Here is a 21,387-nt window from a genome sequence, read left to right as displayed (position 1 = left end):
AGGACTTTTTTTCATAATTTAAAAGGATGGGCGTTAGCTTTTTTAATGAAACAATATTAAGAATGCACCGGCCCATCCATCTGGTAAATATTGAACAGTCCCTTATAATCAGCTTGACTATATACCAAATGACAATACGACTTCTCAAAATCCAGGCTAAGAATAAGATGTATGTTGTTTAATTCGATTACGGACCTGCGATTTCGCGGATATGGTCTTGTCTCGATAACGATCCCCATAACATTATTTTGACTCCTTACTTATGCTTTTTCGACTTAAAGTATCAATTTTAAATTGTAGATTTTTCTTTTAAATTCCACCTAGTAGGTACATACTAGTTTTTAAAAGTTTATCTTTTCAATACATGCAAAATATAAAGAAAATAAATCAGGATACTGTTATTTCATGTGATGTCAAATTTGTTAAAATCGCCTTTTCTTAATTCGTAACTAAGAATGATCATAACCAGAGCTGTGTGTTAAAATGAATTCTCCACTTTTTAGAATTTATATTGTTATTAAACTTATTAATAACAGCTCATAATTAGTTGCCTCTTGGTTGATTTTATACATTATATTTCAAGTAACAGTGACTGGTCATTTCAATTTGTATTGGTTTTTTTTTCTTCGATTCGTTCCAATTTTCTTTCCTTTTCCACTTTACAGGTATCCCTCTCTTCACCTCTTTTAGTTTTTATCATTTAGTGAAATCAACTTCACAAATATATCATATAATACATTCATATAAAAAAAGACACGTTTAAAACTACTGACTTGTCTTATTAGGTCCTATTTAATAAAGAGTTACGATCATCACAATTTTAAGTTACGACCATCCCGAACATTTTTGTTTTTTTAGTTACGACCATCATGCTCGAATTATTGAATGATCATTTTACGAAAATTGGAATGTTTTTATGTATCAAATTTTGTTTCAATATCAACGCACTGACGATTAGTATGTATGAGACAAGCGGTTTTACTGAAACATTTTTTTACTGCACGAAAATCGGAAAAGAAAAATGTATCCCTAGAGTTGTCTCCCGTCTTCGGATGGTCGTAACTTTAAGTTACGACCATCCGCTTACCACCAGTGATGTTAGTCTGAGATGCATGAGCTTTTGTAAGTTGTAATTGGCTTTGAACTAGATGTTGGTAGCTGCGATTAGTCCTATTTGGGTTGGGGATGTAAAAACACCCTGCCACGTCCACTTTGTGCTTTTGTTACATGTTTTCTGCTTGATATCGACCTGGTGAGTTAAGCCCTTTTTAAATACTTTTATTGTTAATTTTCATGTTGTATTGTTTCACCACTGCCCAATGTTAGGTTGAGGGTTTAAATTGGCGCCAGCAAGTCGTAAGTATATATATTTTTTAAGTTGGTTTTGGCATTGAACTAGCTGTCAGTAACTTCAAATATTCTCAGATCTGTAAAGTGTTTTTAGTGTTTTCGCTTGTTTTTTTTAGTTTAGCTTCATATCGATCTGAATAGTGACTGATTTGTATAGGTTGTTCTGATATTGCTCTGTGACACCATTGTTCAAGTTCAGGGGAAAGTTTTACACCCACTAACTATCTGTCAGTAACTACGAATACTCTTATAATATTAATTTTATGTTTAAATGGGATGTATGAATACCCTGCCACGTTCGGTCTACTTGTTTTTGTATCGATCTGATGAGTTAACCCATTTCTAATTGATTTTTATAGTTGGATCAAATGTTGTGCTGTTACATCCCTGTCCCAGGTTACGCGACGGATTGACTGCTCGCAAAAATGCTTAACCCCGCCACATTTTGTGTGTGCGTGTCCCTAGGTAGCAGGATGTTTTTTTAATTATTGTTATTTGTTGCAGTACATACTATATCATTGTTGGTTTTTGTGTATTTTTTCGAACCAATCTGACCGTGAGTTCTGTCGTTTTTTAATTGTTTTGTATCTATCATGTCGGGGCCTTTAAAAACTTGCTAAGCGGGTTTTGTTTAAGCTAAATGCATGCGCGAAGTACGGTTACATATAGTTGCTAACTTCTTTTTCATTTGGTCTCTAATTGAGAAATGTCTCATAGACAATCATGCCATTTTTTAATTTTTTTTTAATTATAGAGAATATTGCGTCTGCATCTTGAAAACAATTCCATTCAAATCGATTTTTGATGTTTGAAATTGTAATGGGGGTGCGATGTTTTGATCCCGTTTCTTTAACTTCGTACTTCATTTGGCCTTTTGAACTTTTTGGATTCGAGCGTCACTGATGAGTCTTTTGTAGACCAAACGCGCGTCTGGCTTAAATACAAAATGTAATTCAGGTATCTATTGTGCCGTAATCAATTCCATCTAAGATTTGATGGTCAGTTCTTAATCAGTTTAATGATCTTGTTTAATGTGACACTTTATACGATACATTAGTTGCACAGTTGAACTGCAATAGCATTTACAAGTTTATCCAAATAATCTAAGACCCTTAATCAATGCCTTTGCTTACATAAATTAAGAACATGTGTTTATAGCTGGATCTTTTGAGAAACTTTATGTATTGGTCAGATATATGAGAGAAGTATAGCTTGAAGTACCAATTAGTTGTATGTACGAACGTTAATTGGAAATTATGATTAAGAATATTTATTATACATGTACTGTTATATAAAGATTATATATATATGATTAAACATGTGAACATTAAATGGACTTCGTTATATAGACAGTACTAAGTGAGCTTACGGAGAAACTTTACAATAACTAGTTCCCTATGTTAACGGGCAACATGGATTACGATCCCGGATACGTAGATCCGAAATAATGACATAGTTCTAAGACACACAGAAGAAAGCCCCGTTATATCATGATGAGTTTATTTACAATGCATTGCTGTAACTCTGAGATGAAGAATAGCACTGAAAGCCATTATCCCTAGGTTCTGTCAAATGCATGTATGAATTTGTGTCATGCATTAAGTATCAAAAACCATTTATTGTCATTGTTCTTGCTGACGATCAAGTCAAATTTATCAAAGCTGGTGTTATGCTCAAATGGTCGATGTAAAGAAGTGAAACTCCATTATTGTGAGATTAGCCACAATTATTTCGCATTTCAAAGCTCAAATTTCTTATCGAAGATTTTCTCGATATTATCTGCTGTGTTGAGTGTACGCATCGTTTGATGGCACTTATGTGTCTGTCTGTTGTATGTATATAGAAAAAAGTAATAGATTTGTATGCCATATATTTAAAAAAAAAAAAAAAAAAACAGATGTGGTATGATTGCCCAGGAGAAAACTCTTAAAACGCGACCAAATGACACAAAAATTGACAACTATGTCGGTATTGTATTACTCTTTGATATGTTTATATTTGTGGTTTGCTGTGGTATTTTGCACGTAATAAAACATTGTCAAGTGTAAAAAAAAATTTCAAAGAACTAGGATAAACATTTAAAAAAGCAAATGTGCGTTTTTTCTATATAAGATTCATCTTTAAAATTGTTGAAAGGCGAAATCAAGTATTGCTTTGCAGAGGATTGACAAGTCAAATGCTTTTGACAAGAAAAAACCTCAGTTTGATGAATGTATCATTAAGAACCCAATTCATATCAAATCATAAAAATACTGTATATATCAAAATATAGAAAACTTTTATTGATAAAAGTTACACTGTCTCTGTCGTTTGCATTCTGAAATATAATATAAATCAACATTAAATACAGTTTTTGTTCTCAAAATAACGTTAAAAATGATATTTAAATGTGTGTTTTACCTTTGGTGTGTTATTTGTCATATGTATCAACATGACAACAGTTATTTGACATCATGGTTTATAAGGTAATAAAAGCGGGATGTTTGACTAGTCAACACTGTTCAACTGGAACAACCTACCATTATTTTTCTCAAAATGTCCTGTTCCAAGTCAGGAAAATGGCATTTGTTCTAATATAGTTCGTGTCTGTATGTTTTGTCTTGTCGTTTAGTTGGGTTTATTTTGCACTTAAGTGTTTCTGTTGTTTCGTTGTTGTTCTCTTACAGTTGTTTTACAGAATTTTATCACTACTTCATGCTGAAATGACGATAACTGTGTATTTGTTTAAGCTATTTCTGATATCAATTTACTATAAAAGAACCCCTTATTATAATGTTATGTTAACACTATAGTAGTAGGAAATATTTCTTGGACTATTTCATCTGAGATGGATTCACAATCGGATTATTTCGAAAATTACGCAACCGATTTAGCACAATCAAGTAGCATCACTATGGCATTACAGCAAAACTTATAAATACTAACGTGAATCAAGATCATAACACTTACTGGTCGTTCCCTAATGCTGATGACAATGACATTTATTATTAGTGCATGTACCAATATGAGGACTGCAATGTGCTGAACACTCTGAATTATTATGACACATAACTTGTCTTCTTCTACAAAACAAAACAAAAACTTTTCTTAACAAATTATAAGCCTGGAAACTTTTTGTTTTATGTAGGAATATTCCTTCTGGTATAAAGCAAAAACAAATAACAAATCGTGATATCCTTCATCCATTTGGTATATAAAATACATTCAAGATCAAGAGTAATCAGTTATATACAAGAATTTGGTGACTGCTACGATCATATGAAACCTCAAATTTCATTACTATTCACGGACGTCATTCCTTTTTAACATTTAACAACGCGGGTTCTTCAGTATGCACCACTTGTTTGATATAATGTTTTCATTCACAGAAATATTATAGTCATTCCAAATAATTTAATTCTATGTTCCAATTTTAAGGTGTAAATCATGAAAAAAACACACAATTTTAAGACGTAAGTGTAACATGAAAAAATATTGTCCATGGGCTGATATACAAAAACTTTTCAGTCAATAAGAAGACGTGTTACATCTGAAACAATATTGTTAAATGATATGTTAGATCTCGATATGAGAGAAATTGCATTCAATCTCCGTCTGAGTCAGATAAAAAAACTTTAAAACAAGTAATTGCTCATTATCTGCTGAGTATTAACACTAAAACCGATCGGTTCGACTTCAGAATAATGCATTCGTGTAATGATACATGTTTTCTTTGTAATGCTACCTTGAGAACTAGCCTGTTGAAAAAACTCAATATACAAAGCAGTGTTCATATTCATATCACATTAATATTTTTTCATCCTGAATATGCAATTAATTTACATCTGAACGTAAAACATTATTCTACTACCACACTTGCCGAACTAGTCCGAGATTACTCTGACGTCGAACGGCTGTTTTGCCAGACAAGCTGGGGCCAGGGGTCACTCTGACGTCGAACGGCTGTTTTGCCAGACAAGCTGGGGCCAGAGGTCCCACGGCCCCAGCTTGTCTGGCAAAACAGCCGTTCGACGTCAGAGTAATCTCGGACTATTACCGAACTTAATACGAGGACAGGTGTAACTGGAGTAAGACGAAAAGGTTCGTGAATAAAATACCGAAATGTAGTTTAAAGTGTCATATTCTGTCAATGAATAAAATGAGAGCTCATCTGAAAACAGTTTTAAAGGATGGTTGGAAATACAATTTAATGACATGGTACGTTTCAATAATATCTTACCGCTTTCTCAAAACAAAATTAAAACCAATAGTCATAAACGAATGTTAAAATTATTTACAAATTAAATCTACATCGGAACTCACCCTACTGGATGACCATTGTCATGTTTACATTGGCACTGATGATGTGCATCACATTCTGCTACTGTTCCGTGAGGACAGCTACAGTCAACAGCAGTCGTACAATGAGCTCTGAGTGCTCTACATGTAAAATAAAACAATGTAAGTTCGAGCTAAGATATCTAATGTATAACTGGTTGAGTTTAATTATTTAGTTTAATGACTTCATCGCTAAAATCAGTTAAAAAATGTATTACTGGTTGCTATTAATTATGTAGTTTTATAACTTGTTGCGATTATGTATGTAGTTTTATAATTGGTTGCAATTATGTATGTAGTTTTATAACTGGTTGAGATTATGTATGTAGTTTTATAACTGGTTGAGATTATGTATGTAGTTTTATAACTGGTTGCGATTATGAATGTAGTTTTATAACTTGTTGAGATAATGTATGTAGTTTTATAACTGGTTAAGATTATGTATGTAGTTTTATAACTGGCTGCGATTAGATTGATAGTTTAATAATTTGGTTGAGATTATGTATGTAGTTTTATAACTGGTTGCGATTATGTATGTAGTTTTATAACTGGTTGAGATTATGTATGTAGTTTTATAACTTGTGTATGTAGTTTTATAACTGGTTGAGATTATGTATGAAGTTTTATAACTGGTTGAGATTATGTATGTAGCTTTAAAACCTGTTGAGATTATGTATGTAGTTTTATAACTGATTGCGATTATGTATGTAGTTTTATAACTGGTTGAGATTATGTATGTAGTTTTATAACTGGTTGCGATTAGATTGATAGTTTAATAATTGGGTTGACATTAGTTTCTAGTATAAAGTAATAGTTCTATATCTTTTTCTGCTTAGATACATAATAAGTTTGATGATTGTTTCATATTAGTTTTTCTGTAGTTTATTTGAGATCAGTTATGTAGTTTAATAACTAGTTAAGATAAGCTGTCAGACACTTAAACATTGATTTTATTTTCCAAAGTTTAATACATATCAAAACATAGATTGCTATTCGTTTGCTGATTTATATTTATATCTTGATAAAATAAAATGTTGAATTTGGAATTTAAAATATCTCTAAGTAACTTCAGGTATTTTTACATCAGTACTCTACGTCTGTTTTTATTTGATTAAGTTTTATTTGTTAATATGATGTGATCTTTTCCTATTCCTAACTGACTTTTACTGTTTGTTCTATTTTAATACTGGTATATGACTGTCCAATGTTAGCCACATTGACCACCTAATGATTCACGCCCGAAATTCGATATGTGACTTTACCAAGTGTCAAGAGCATTTTAATCAGTTATTGTCATTGGTTGATGGCTGTCATAATTGTATATTGTAACTTGCATAAATAATGTCGTTGATTGTCTTTTTTGAATGTTTTCATATTTTATTTCTAATTCTTGGTCAGTGTGGGTTCTACTCACATCAATATGCTGACGACTTTGTTTTTAATTCTTATCATTAAGTCTTGATAGCTGTCTCAATGGCAACCATAAAAGATCATCTTTATTTTTATAACACAATTATTGTGTAATATCATCTCTCTAAAATGCTAACTTACGGAGCCTCATGGTGACAGTGGCACTTGTCATGTTTACATTCACCAATGTTTGGGGCACAATGAGTGTCACAAGTTGTTGCATTAGTACAGGCAACAGTTTCCCTTTTCCTAAATGAAAGAATAATCATATGAATTATATTTACACGATAGTAGCAACAGACAGTTTCCTTCGTTTACAATCATTTCAATTTCATCTACTAAGTATCATATGATAACAGGATAAATTAAAAAATGTCCTCCATAAATAAGAACATTAAACTTATGTCCTTTTTCCTAACATTTCATTTTTAAAAACAATGAATATTTGTTGGCATGATAATATTTGTGTTTCAACTGATATTCATTGTACACGCTATTACGACACGCGTGTTTTGTGATTCATGAAGACAAATTAAATATAAAATAAAATTAAGTATTAACTGATAAATGAGGAGTACTTTACCCATGATTATGGTGGCAATGACAGTGTCCATGAGCACATTGGGCGGTCTGATCTGCTCCACATGTGCAGTCTGCTTCAGTAGTGCAAGTTGGGCCTTGTCTATAAGATATATTTAAGAATTTTGAATGGATACATATGATTTTGTTTTCGTGGTCATAAATTCTAAGGAACTGCGGTAAATTTCAGAATTGTTCGTTTGAGAAAAGATAGAATAACGTCATGAAAACTGTTGATCAAATTAAATGCTGTCATCACACTCATAAAATAACACTTATAACGTCAGGGTATCCAAATTGCACCTATTTTGACAGTTTTTTAACCTACGTTCATTTATACTTCAGACAAAAGTTTTCATTCTACGTTTATTTTGTAGATGTATCATTATTCATGATATGGTTTCACAAATTTAATTTTGAATCCATATGGAGTCATAGAAAAATTGGTCTAAACTGACCTCCATACCATCAATGATTCTGAAATGAGGAGTACCCAAATTGCATCCATGCTTAAATTAGCATCGTCAAAAGTATAATAACAGAGCTTTTGTTTCATTTTTTCAAATATTTTGAACAATTGGATATTAGTCCATGCTTACTCTTCGTTTTTTAAGAAAAGGATACTTGTAACATATTGTATTTGCTCATTTTAAAAAGATGACGTTTTGATGACGTCGCATGGTGACTTTTCAGTAGATTTTGCTTTTTCAGTAAACACTTCATTTGTTGATAAATACTATGAACAATTTGTGCATATCTAAATAATTTTACCTATGTTGAAAGATGTGCATAGTATCAAATTATAAAAATACAAATTGTTTAGTCTCTAGGAAATCTTGTAAGATTTCCGCTTCTATTTCCGCTAAAAAGGTGCAATTTGGGTACTCGTTGCAATTTGGGTACCGTTACGTTATACTAGTACGTTAAATTAGATAATTAGTGCCTTGTACGTTAAAAAATGGCAGTTGTTACCTTATAGTTTGTTTGTGTGTGTGTGTGTTGTATTGTCGTTTGTTGTTTGTTCACTTCAGTGTTTCTGTTGTTTCATTGTTTTACTCTTATAGTTGATGTGTTCCCTTCAGTTTTTAGTTTTTACCCCGGATTTGTTTTCTCTCAATCGATTTATGACCTTCGATCAGCGGTATACTACTGTTGCCTTTATTTACTAGACAAAATGTATATGAAAAATTAATAGAATAAAAGATTTGTTAAAATACTGACCCTCCAGTGTGGTGACAATGACATGTTCCATCATGATGGCAAGTTGCGGTCTCATCTGTCGCACATGTCGTACAGTCTGCTACAGTGGTACATTGTGTAGTTTGTCTGTAACACAAAATAAGACTTGAGAATTGGACTTTTAGTTTAGGTCAAATAGAAAACAAAGTCAATGCATATTATGTATCTATCTATATATAGGTTAACAAGAATATTTAAAAACAATTTAGCAAAACGGATATTATACTAAAAAAACAAAGGATGTTGGGCAACCATTTATGACACAAAATTAGTACATGCACAGAAAACACACACACAAAAGCAAAGTAACATCGCTTGTATTGCTGTTCTTCATCTCAGAGTCGCAGGGAGAACTTCAACACGGAACAAAAAATCTCTCTTCTCATTGCAAGACGACCCAAAGCATTGTTTCAGTGGAATTATTCTTTCTGAACTCATCTGTGCAGAGGGAAGAAAAATTGAACCGAAAACATTTTTGGCTATTTGTTTCTTTTTTTTGCAATTTTTTGGTGTATTTGTTTGGTTTTTTTTGTTTGTTTTTATTTGTTTTGTTTATTTTTTTGTTTTGTTTATTTGTTGTTTGTTTGTTGTTTTGTCTCATATCACGAAAATAATTAGTTGATATCTTCTATTCACTTACCCACTAACAAATACAGCAGCAATACCTACAACATGAGATATAATTTTGTCTTTTATTTCTTATTATTTTATTGCTGACTGTCACAACTCGACGAATGTTTTTTTTTACATGATTCTATTCATCTGTTTGACTTTCTTTGGAAATAATTTCATGTTGCCTTCGTCGTCGTCGTCTTCTGTCTTATTGAATTACTTGAAATTTCATATACTTTTAGTGCGGATATACCATCATGTGTAAAACTACTTCCGATATATAAATGTTTGATGCCGTAAGCGGCAAAAGAAAGTTCCGATTGATTGGTGAGGGATCGGGTGAAAAGTATGGAGGTAAGTCAGAACAATTATCTTAACACCATTAGGAAACACTTTGACATGCTATTGAAAAAGTCATCATGGATGCCAGGATTATCATTTTGAACGCTAGACAAGTCAACAAAAGACTCATCAATGTCCCTCGAATCACAGAAAATTTAAAAGGCCAAATAAAATACGAAATTGAAATGATTTGAGGACCTTTTGCCAAATACAGATATGTAACATATTCTTGTAGAATAAAACCCTTAATATTTCGAAAATTTAGAGTTTTGTAAACAGTTAATTTAAAAATATGATCACACCAATTATGATGTTCTTCCATATTATTCATACGTACTAACATCATAGGAACAATGACGTCCTTGAATGAATTCAAAATATCTTTATGGTTATTAATGGAATAATATAAGGGTGGGATCTATTTCAAGATATTGTACGATTGGTCCTTAATGTTTCAAACGAATCTTCCTATTCGTATACTTTGTGCATGTTGCTTAATTAGTTGTTTCCTTTATTCCTTATTTAGAAAATGCTATATTTTTTAATTATTGTTAGTCAGTTACAACTTAGCAATGTATTCAGTCAAATTGTATTTATAGATAGTACATGTATGATATAAGTTGGTATGAATTATGAGATATGGTATGCCAATTATCATTTGTTAATTTCTGTGTCATTTGGTCTCTTGTGGAGAGTTGTCTCTTTTGCAATCATACCACATCTTCTTTTTTATTTGTCCACAAAATTTCAAGTGGATGTAAATAATTACAGGCACCGTACTGTCCTCAACAATGAGAACACCCCATACCGTATAGTCATTTATAAAATGTCACAACAGGAGAAATATGAACCTATTCAGTTGAGAAAACCTACGGCGTTATTAATAACAAACACATTTTCGAGAAAAAAATTACAGATGTGAACCAACGAAAACCATTGAACCATCTCTTGACTTGTTTGTTTGCGGCACAAGATATTTCTTCCTATTAAAAAATGCAATCAGGTGGGCTGACCCCCACTTAATCATCATGGTCAAAATTCAAAATTTCATTTTAATTGTACTTGTATCGACACAAACTGTTAAATATAACTGTCAGAGAAAAGTAAAAACGGGAAGTTCCTAATCAAATGGCAAAATCAAAATCTCAAACACATCAAACGTACAAATACTTCCATAAATCCCACCAATCTAATTGTACAATACTGAAACAACAACATATATTAAAAAAAAGATCACATCATTTAGCCAACCAATGTTTTGCCTGTAATTTTGTTTAAAAAACATAGATTTTACACGAATTGAATGCCAAATGTTTCTGCAATATATAAATCTACTTTTTGACACCACAGACGAGTAAAAGGTATGTGGGCAGTATTTAATCTCATCGACAATGTTATGAACACAAACAAGTCATTTGTAACAGAAGTGTAAATACATAAATACGATGAAATTTTATAATGAAAATTTTCTTACCAACAACTAGGAATATAGTAAGCTTCATCATTATGGAGGTAAAGTCGAAGAATAATTTCAAAACAAATTCCTGACTTATATAGTACCACTCATTTGGTTGTGACCTCTTTTGACTAAATCGTGTGTGATCTTTGGTCGAAATTCATGTTTACAGAAATGTTCATACTTTGGTCTTCATTTCGTTCTTATACTATCAGAGATGAAAGATATCATAGGAACAAGCAAACTCATAAATTCGATTACGAATAAACAATGACATGGCCCAAAAAAACGAAAAACGACCAAAAGACAAACACCCGTATACTAAACACGACATAGAAAACTAAAGATGAATTCAATACAAATTATATTTAGAAATGAAATACGAAGCGAATTCTAAAACAATATAATGAAAAGGGTAAACTCTTAAAAACAAATGTCATTATTTTTAACTCACCTGGCCCAAAGGAACAATTGAGCTTTTCTCATTACTTGGTGTCGTTCGTCTGTCATATTATTTTGAAAGCGTTACAGATAAACATTTTATTTAGCATGCTGAGATCTGCCTATTTTTTTAAACTGTCAGACGAAGTCTTATAGGAGTTTTCACCCTTTTGCATTTTATTTCTTCAATTATGATACATAGAAAAAAATATAACAAGGGGATAAAATGCAATTGTTGTGGCTATCTCTTCAATTATAATAGATAGAAAAAATAAATAAAAATAAAACTGATCAGCAAGACATTATTTACAATCGATGTAACATGATCGAAATTGTTAGTCGAAACCTTATAAAAATTATAGCCCTTAAATGACGATTTTCTCAATTGTTGTGTTTGTTGCTCATCAGTAAGAAAACTTTATCAGTAGATAGAAAAGTTTTTGGTGGGGTTCGTGTTGTTTATTCTTTAGTTTTCTATGTTGTGTCATGTGTACTATTGTTTTTCTGTTTGTCTTTTTCATTTTTAGCCATGGCGTTGTCAGTTTGTTTTAGATTTATGAGTTTGACTGTCCCTTTGGTATCTTTCGTCCCTCTTTTATTAGCAAAAAGGATAAACATGACAAAAAGGTTAAGAGACAAAAGTCGTTTGTCGACTCCTTATTGAAGTGATAATCCTTTAGTTATAATTCCCCCTAATTTTCATTATTGCCTATTATCTATAATAAATAGTATAAAACTTTTAAATATGCAATAATTATCACCAAGACAAGATCTAAAAATAAGACTCCTTATTGAAATCAATGCCCTTTAAAATAAGACTCCTTATTGGAATCAATGCCCTTTAATGATCTTTTACCATTGTTTTGTTGGAATCAATGCCCTTTAATGATCTTTTACCATTGTTTTGTTGGAATCAATGCCCTTAAATGATCTTTTACCATTGTTTTGTTGGAATCAATGCCCTTTAATGATCTTTTACCATTGTTTTGTTGGAATCAATGCCCTTTAATGATCTTTTACCATTGTTTTGTTGGAATCAATGCCCTTAAATGATCTTTTACCATTGTTTTGTTGGAATCAATGCCCTTTAATGATCTTTTACCATTGTTTTGTTGGAATCAATGCCCTTTAATGATCTTTTACCATTGTTTTGTTGGAATCAATGCCCTTAAATGATCTTTTACCATTGTTTAAAACTCCTTATTGGAATCAATGCCCTTAAATGATCTTTTACCATTGTTTAAAATTCCTTATTGGAATCAATGCCCTTTAATGATCTTTTACCATTGTTTTGTTGGAATCAATGCCCTTAAATGATCTTTTACCATTGTTTTGTTGGAATCAATGCCCTTTAATGATCTTTTACCATTGTTTTGTTGGAATCAATGCCCTTTAATGATCTTTTACCATTGTTTTGTTGGAATCAATGCCCTTTAATGATCTTTTACCATTGTTTTGTTGGAATCAATGCCCTTAAATGATCTTTTACCATTGTTTAAAACTCCTTATTGGAATCAATGCCCTTTAATGATCTTTTACCATTGTTTTGTTGGAATCAATGCCCTTTAATGATCTTTTACCATTGTTTTGTTGGAATCAATGCCCTTTAATGATCTTTTACCATTGTTTTGTTGGAATCAATGCCCTTAAATGATCTTTTACTATTGTTTAAAATTCCTTATTGGAATCAATGCCCTTTAATGATCTTTTACCATTGTTTAAAACTCCTTATTGGAATCAATGCCCTTTAATGATCTTTTACCATTGTTTTGTTGGAATCAATGCCCTTAAATGATCTTTTACTATTGTTTAAAATTCCTTATTGGAATCAATGCCCTTTGATGATCTTTTACCATTGTTTGGCGTTTTTGTCTCTTTTTTCAAAACAATTATATATAAACAAAAATGGCAGTTGTTATCTTATAGTTCGTTTCTGTGTGTGTTGCATCGTCGTTTTGATTTTTTTTTTATGCACTTCAGTGTTTCTGTTGTTTTGTTGTTTTCCTCTTATAGTTGATGTGTTTACCTCAGTTTTAGTTTGTAACCATGATTTGTTTCTCTCTTTCGATTTATGATTTTCGAACAGCGACATACTACTGTTGCCTTTATATACGAATAGAAACTTAAAAACAAAAAACATGATCAGCTTTCATACTGTAATTACACTTTATACAAAACAGGGGCAATTGTTGACGATGCAGCTAGGTGAGCGACTCAGGCTCTTTAGAGTATCTAGTTGTCATATAGATTACTCAAGTATTAACGTATTTGCGATCAGATTGATCATTCTAGAAAAAAAATATACAAATCGAGTGAACAAACCATATATTGTTATTGTTGTTGCCTTATCCCTATATATTTAATGATCTTAAATTGCAATAATAATATGATTGTTAACTTTCTATCCTTATATATCAATTTAAACAGATATGTGTGAACACGGAAAATAATGTTAAGGCATAATTTCCAAGTTTGAAAAAAGTAAACAAAATCATTTGTGTATAAAAGGTTATACTTTGGACCTGCTATTTCTTTGTATATGTGTATGTTAATAATAATATGTTAATGAGACGTACCATTAAAAAATATTAAACTATTGTGATAACTTTGTGTTAAAATTTTATTAATCATAAAAAGGCATATGTTGGCTTTAATATTGATTCACTTATATGGTCTTTGCATCGGAATTAAACACATTTATCCTAAAACCAGTTGATGGCATGGTTATGTTCTTCTCATATATTTCATAATGGTATAATACTAAACACTAACATGAGGGATTGTGCCTGATACTCATATGATGAGACATAATCTTTCAGTCAGTTTAATTGAGGTCTGGAGCTGGCATGTCAGTTAACTGCTAGTAGTCTGTTGTTATTTATGTATTATTGTCATTTTGTTTATTTTCTTTTGTTTCATATTCTGACATCGGACTCGGACTTCTCTTAAATTGAGTTGTATTGTGCGTTTGTTTTTTCTACATTGGCTAGAGGTATAGGGGAGGGTTGAGATCTCAAAAACACATGTTTAACCCCACCGCAATTTTGAGCCTGTCCCAATTCAGGAGCCTCTGGCCTTTGTTAGTCTTGTATGATTTTTTTATTTTAGTTTCTTGTGTATAATTCGGAGTTTAGTATGACGTCCATTATCACTGAACAAGTATACATCATATTTGTTTAGGGACCAGCTGAAGGACGCCACAGGGTGCGGGAGTTTCTAGCTACATTGAAGACCCATTGGTGGCCTTCGGCTGTTGTCTGCTCTATGGTCGGGTTGTTGTTGCTTTGACACATTCCCCATTTCCAGTCTCAATTTTATGTATGCACATGTTTTTTATCATGTGTATATGTATGAAATTGTATTAAAGAAGAAAACTCATGTCAACTTTCAACTCTCAATATAAAAAGAAGATATGATATGATGGCTAATAACACCCATAGGTGACATATAATTGTTAATATCTGTGTCATTTGTTGTGGAGAGTTTCATCGGCAATCATACCACATATTATTTATTTATAATAACACAACTATCCATCAGATATCAAATTATATAGAAGTTAAAAACTATAAGTCACTGTACTGTCTGATACAATTATGTAAACCAATACAAAATAGTCAGCTAGAAAATGCCCAGAAATGACAAATGTTAAACAAGTCAAACGAGAAATATTTCATGCATTCATGACGACCTCCATTATGGTAAAATCATATTAATAGAACAATTTCTTGGTTTGCCTGCAAATGCGTTGTTTGCGAACCGGTAAATTACATAAACAAATCTCAAATAAAAGGAACGTTCAAACTTATGATTGCGTTGGATAAAAACCGTAATTTTCATACGTATGCATGCAAAACAAATTTCTTGGTAGAGAGGTCTAAGTACATAAACAACATTTTTTTCCAAAAGACCAAACAAGTGACAAAGTATATGTTAACAAAACGCATTTGACTAGCAGGTCGACCAAATGATGTTCTTCAACCCTGATGACTGCCATTGGCGATTACCAAATAAACGGATCAGCATATGGAAGAACATGGATCTTATAAGTTATTAATTAATTACCAAACAGAAAGCAATAAACTTGCAGAAAAGATGGAATACCGCAAACAAGAGGTACAAAAATTTGTACACCATATCCGGATTTCGACAATTAATGTCTCTTTAGTCATGTTAGGAATCAAAAAGGTATTTTGAACGTCATATAATTTACCTGAATTTTATGGTAGACTCTTGAATTTTGAAAGAGTCGAAATAGAATGAACGGATCATTTAAACCCGAAGTCAAAAATAATACAAGCCCATACGAAAAAATATAAATATATCGGATAATATGGATTTTAGCATTCCCCTGATGTATTATCGAATGATTTTATGATGAACTGTCTCTGATGCCATTAACCGAGAGAAAAATAATGTTGAAGTTTATATTTCAAGTAAAAACTTTTTGTGCATTAATCAAAAGTTGTTTTTTTGTAAACCTTCCTAATCAAAAACGTGACTTATGTAATTAATTTACTTTTGAATGAAAACAATAGAGTATTAATATGTATACAAAGTCACATACTCTCTTATTTGACGTATATATGCTGTTAATCGTGATTAAAGCTGTTCACATTTAATTAAGGAATGACTATTGTTCCTGTCTATAAAGCAATAACTTTGATAATATAGTGCACACTGAATAACGTTTTTCATTTCAGTAGTCAGCACATTTGTACAGAAATGATTTGTTTTTCTTATGTTGTGCTGTTAAATCACTTTTCCGTGTTATTGGGATGGTTCAGCGTTTTTGAACATGTTTAACCATGCCACAATTTGTATGTGCCTGTACCAATTTAGGACATGTAGTTCATTGGTTGTCGTTGGTTTGTGTCTGTCATATTTGTTTTATTAGATTGTTTTGAAATAGTTATGGCGGTTGGTTTTCTCTTAAAGGTGTCATCAATTGTTTCACGTTTTGCATATGGAGCCTCTCATATCCAGCTATACACATGATACAGTATATGTATTTTCTCATTGATGAATGATCTACGGTTGCCCATAACTGCTTGCATCTTCGCCATTTGAAAATGTTGTCTCTTTGACCGCCATACCACATGTATTTAATTTGCTATTAAACATTTTCTTTTAAATACAATCCAGTAAATGTTTAAATATTTCTATGTAAACCTCATGTTTCACCATTGTTGTGGCTGGGGGTTACTTTGCTTTCTGTATACCATTGTATTTACAAAGGATATCGGAATAAACGTATTATACCCCAAGTAACAAAGTTGTGGAGGGTATAATGTTTTTGATCCGTCCGTCTGTCCGTCTGTCGAACCGTCCGTCAGTCCGTCAGTCCTGCTCTAGTCATCGCACCTCCTCTGAAACCACACAACAGAATTTCATGACACCTTTTTAGATTAAAAAGGTCATAATATGTAGATGTGCATATCGACAGAAAATTACGATTCAATTTTTTTTTCTAGGAGTAACGCCCCTTTGAACTTATTTGCTTCAATAAACTACTGCAACCGATTGTCATCTCAACTCCTATCTCCATTGAAACAACACAACAACTGTCACGAAACTTTGTAGATAATATGGACATACTATGTAGAAGTCCATATTAACAGTAAATTATGATTCAATTTTTCTTACAGTTATTTTATTTCTCCAGTGACAATGTGGGGACGTGGGGTATTGTGAGCGCGCTCACTAAGGTTCTTTAATTATATAGACATTTTCAAATCTAAGTCATGCTATTTTTAAAGTTGTTTTCCTAATATTGATTATCTGTTCAAGCAGATTAGTGAAGACGGCAGACAGTCAATCGTTATCCCTGTTGCATTAATGCGCCTGTTCCATGTCTGGAGCCTCTGGTCTTTGTTATTCTTGTATGTTTTTAAATCAAAACCAAAAACTTTTCAGTAGCAATGATCTAGAATAATTATAGTTTACCAATTATCAGTCTGATATGATATTTCAGAGCTTGCGTTTCCTATTATGATTTCCTTCTTCAACGGATTTTGCTAACAAGGCAATTATTGAATTAAGGGTTTCAAGTGGTAAACATAAAAGTCGATTGTCTGTTATTGTGTGTCTTTGTCATGACGTAGTAAGTTATTCTTCGACTTGAGAGATTTAAATGTCAACTTGCAATATAATGTCATTTTTTTAAGCGATGAAGTTGGTATAACATTTTAGTAAATTAGTATCATACAAGGTCAAAACCTTTCGAATTAACACAGTAAACAAATCCAGTTGGAAATCCTTTAATTATGTTATTTAGACGCCTTACCTTGATATTTTCAAGGAAACCACATGACATTACACATATGGTGATTTATTCGAGGCAGCTGTTCGACACCTCCACTTAATTACAATTTTGCCATATCTCGAGTTGTCGTCTTTTTGATATAAAATTGGGTTACCTTTTCATACTATTCTGTCATTTTACTTTGTCTTGAAGATATTCTTTTATACTATGAATACATCTTGATATAAAATGGAGCAACCTTTTCATAAAGATTTTTATTATGCTCTACTATTTTGTCATATTACTATCTAGCGATAGTTATTTATGTATTATTGTCATTTTGTTTATTTTCTTTGGTTACATCTTCTGACATCAGACTCGGATTTCTCTTGAACTGAATTTTAATGTGCGTATTGTTATGCGTTTAATTTACTACATTGGTTAGAGGTACAATGTATAGGGGGAGGGTTGAGATCTCACAAACATGTTTAACCCCGCCGCATTTTTGCGCCTGTCCCAAGTCAGGAGCCTCTGGCCTTTGTTAGTCTTGTATTATTTTAATTTTAGTTTCTTGTGTACAATTTGGAAATTAGTATGGCGTTCATTATCACTGGACTAGTATATATTTGTTTAGGGGCCAGCTGAAGGACGCCTCCGGGTGCGGGAATTTCTCGCTACATTGAAGACCTGTTGGTGACCCTCTGCTATTGTTTTTTATTTGGGCGGGTTGTTGTCTCTTTGACACATTCCCCATTTCCATTCTCAATTTTATGATAAAGTAGTATACCTAAAAGATATCTTGATATGATCATGGCTATCTTTTTATACTATCTTATCTCCTCACTATGCTACAATATCATTATGATACATCTTTATACTTTAGAGACGTATTGATATGGCCATTGTTATATTATAGTTCGTTTCTGTGTGTGCTACATTTTAATGTTGTGTTCTGTTGTGTCGAAGTTCTCTCTTATATTTGATGCGTTTCCCTCAGTTTTAGTTTGTTACCCGGATTTGTTTTTTTTTTCTCACTCGATTTATGAATTTTGAACAGTGGTATACTACTGTTGACTTTATTGATATAATAGTAATGCTGACCAAGGAACATAAAAGGTCGCAATTTTTGTTTGTTTTCGTATAACTTAATAAATTGGAGGTAAATTTGGCTTGTGAAAATTTGCTTCCCCTTTTTATATGTTTTTAATAATTTTCTAATGGTCTGTATACTTTTTGGTGAAGTTTTGATTTTTTCTTCCAGAGTCATGGACTTTTTACCCAGACAAAAGGAGAAGGCAAATTATAACAAAACTAGCGATGTGTTAAGTGGGCGCAACAGACGCACGTCACTTAATCACACCCAGTCAATAGCCAGTGAAATGAACGGTAAAGAAATGGTATCGTCCACACTGTTATGAAATCAATAATAATTGTTCTACATACAGTTTTAGAAAGAAAATAAACTCGTCTACATATGATTTAAAAAAGAGATTTAGATATAGAACATGTACATTATTTATGCTTCTGAGCAAAGGTAAGATAAGATAATATATGCGTAAAAAATAAACAAATTGTTATAGAAATTCTTGTCAATATCTTTTTTTATAAATATATATATACATAATGTAAAGATTAAGGACAGTCTCAGTGCTTCAATAAGCAGAGGAAGCAACATTTAAATCTTTTATTGACGTTGCTAACGTAAATTGTTATTTTCGCGACGTCAAACTATGACTTATCGGGAAAGAATTCAGTTTTCTACTGGTTTTTATCATTCAAACGTATTTAACTTGAAAACGAGTACATTTTTTTAAATTGCAATTTGGTTTGAAGTTATGAGAGAAGATTATGTGTACCAATTTTCAAGAAAACGTAAATAGTGCAATTTTTTTTTTATTTCATAAATATACAGCAGTTTTATTCTACATTCATGAACATTTGATAAAATATGAGTTATTTCTGAATAAAAAATGTATAAACTTTTAGGATACTTATAAAATACAGAAATTACAAATTATTTAACAAAAAACAATTTGCGTTTATCTTTTAAAACAAACAAGTTATGTCTTTCTTTCGAAAAGAAAAATACGGCCACAAATCCGAATTTTTAGCAAATATACAAAATTTCGACCTCATTTTACTCAAAAAGTAGCACATGAAGGTATATTTTTTATTACATATTTGATTTAATCAGGTAAAAAATAGTCAATATGGAAATTTTTATCAAAATGTACATACGGGATCAAAAATGTATCGTATGCCCTTAAATATATATCCTGTGAAAGCATGCATTCAAAATCACGGAAAAGGGAACGACCTTTTAACTTCAAGAGGGGAGTTATAGTCCCCCCCCCCCTCAAAAACAAATATTCTGATAAAAAATTCGATTAAAAACTAGAACTGTGGCCAAGAAGATGACAAAAAAAGATTTTTAATCCAGATTTCCCCCATACCTTATACTGTTGAATATTGATAAAGATTTAGGATAAACTCTTTAATTAGGAAAGTCGAAAAGGGTGAACGTATCATATAAACCCGAAGGTACATAATATAAGTCAAAACGAGAAAAAAGAAATCAAGTCTAAATTGAAAACAACATTCAATCCAATGATTGCGTATGCAAAACGAATTTCTTGGTCGAGGGGTCTTAATACAGCACAAACAACTTTTTCCAAAATAACAAAAAATTGAAAAAGTTTATTTTAACAAATCGTATTTGACTAGCAAATCGAACAACGGATGTTCTCAAGCCCTGCTGACTGCCATTGGCGATTGTCAAATAAACGGATCACCAGATGTAACAGAATATATCTTAATTATTAATGTATGTCAAACAGAAAGCAATAAACATGAATAAACACTAAAAAGATGGTATACTGCAAACCAAAGGTGTAAAAATTAGTACATACATAATTGACTGACATGAGTCCGGCACTTATTTTTTAGAGTTTTTTTCTTTTGCCTAAAACTAACTCCTTGCGTTTTACAAAAAATACTAAACTGATCTTACATGTTCTTTTTGCAGGCTTGCACAGCATATACACAGACCCAAACTGGTTTAACAAAGCAGGTTTAAGATTACAATGCACGTTGCAACATATATTGTTAACAAAACAGACATGTATCCTATATCGGAGTTGGATCACAATATTGGCTATACAATTAGTCAAATTATCTTTTTCTTTTTAGTTGTCTTGTATACAGGATTGTTTAACATTCGAATGATTCATATTGTTATCAAACATGAATACTTGCATCTTTCATCAAACTGGATAATGTGTTTTATCCTGTTGTGTGATATATTTATTGTCTTTCAATATTCAATATGTGCAATCATTCTTACGTCTCGTGCTCTGTGGCTTTCAGAAACTGGGGCAAGATTTATTTCTTCTTTGTC

General features: G+C 31.8%; 1 protein-coding gene across 1 annotated transcript; it reads right to left on the bottom strand.

Moving 5' to 3' along the window:
- Positions 1-3,609: 3,609 nt before the first annotated feature.
- LOC139511849 (uncharacterized) lies at positions 3,610-11,456 on the bottom strand. The gene is made up of 8 exons (XM_071298962.1): positions 11,324-11,456; positions 9,536-9,560; positions 8,878-8,982; positions 7,661-7,759; positions 7,219-7,326; positions 5,653-5,769; positions 4,300-4,412; positions 3,610-3,667 (listed from the first exon to the last, which is right to left on the bottom strand). Exons 1-7 carry the CDS (start codon positions 11,352-11,354, stop codon positions 4,310-4,312), a joined length of 588 nt encoding a protein of 195 aa, XP_071155063.1. The 5' UTR covers positions 11,355-11,456; the 3' UTR covers positions 3,610-3,667; positions 4,300-4,309.
- Between the last annotated feature and the right edge of the window lie 9,931 nt (positions 11,457-21,387).

This window comes from Mytilus edulis, chromosome 2 (genome assembly GCF_963676685.1).
Source record: "Mytilus edulis chromosome 2, xbMytEdul2.2, whole genome shotgun sequence".
Taxonomy (NCBI): domain Eukaryota; kingdom Metazoa; phylum Mollusca; class Bivalvia; order Mytilida; family Mytilidae; genus Mytilus; species Mytilus edulis.
This window is presented reverse-complemented; position numbering and strand designations above follow the sequence as displayed.

Coding starts and splice junctions, on each gene's coding strand:
- LOC139511849 (XM_071298962.1), bottom strand. CDS start 11,354: ATGATGAAGCTTACTATATTCCTAGTTGTTG. Junction 7,760..8,877: donor CATTGTCACCACACTGGAGG/GTCAGTATTTTA, acceptor TATATCTTATAG/ACAAGGCCCAACTTGCACTA. Junction 4,413..5,652: donor GACAATGGTCATCCAGTAGG/GTGAGTTCCGAT, acceptor TTTGTTTTGTAG/AAGAAGACAAGTTATGTGTC.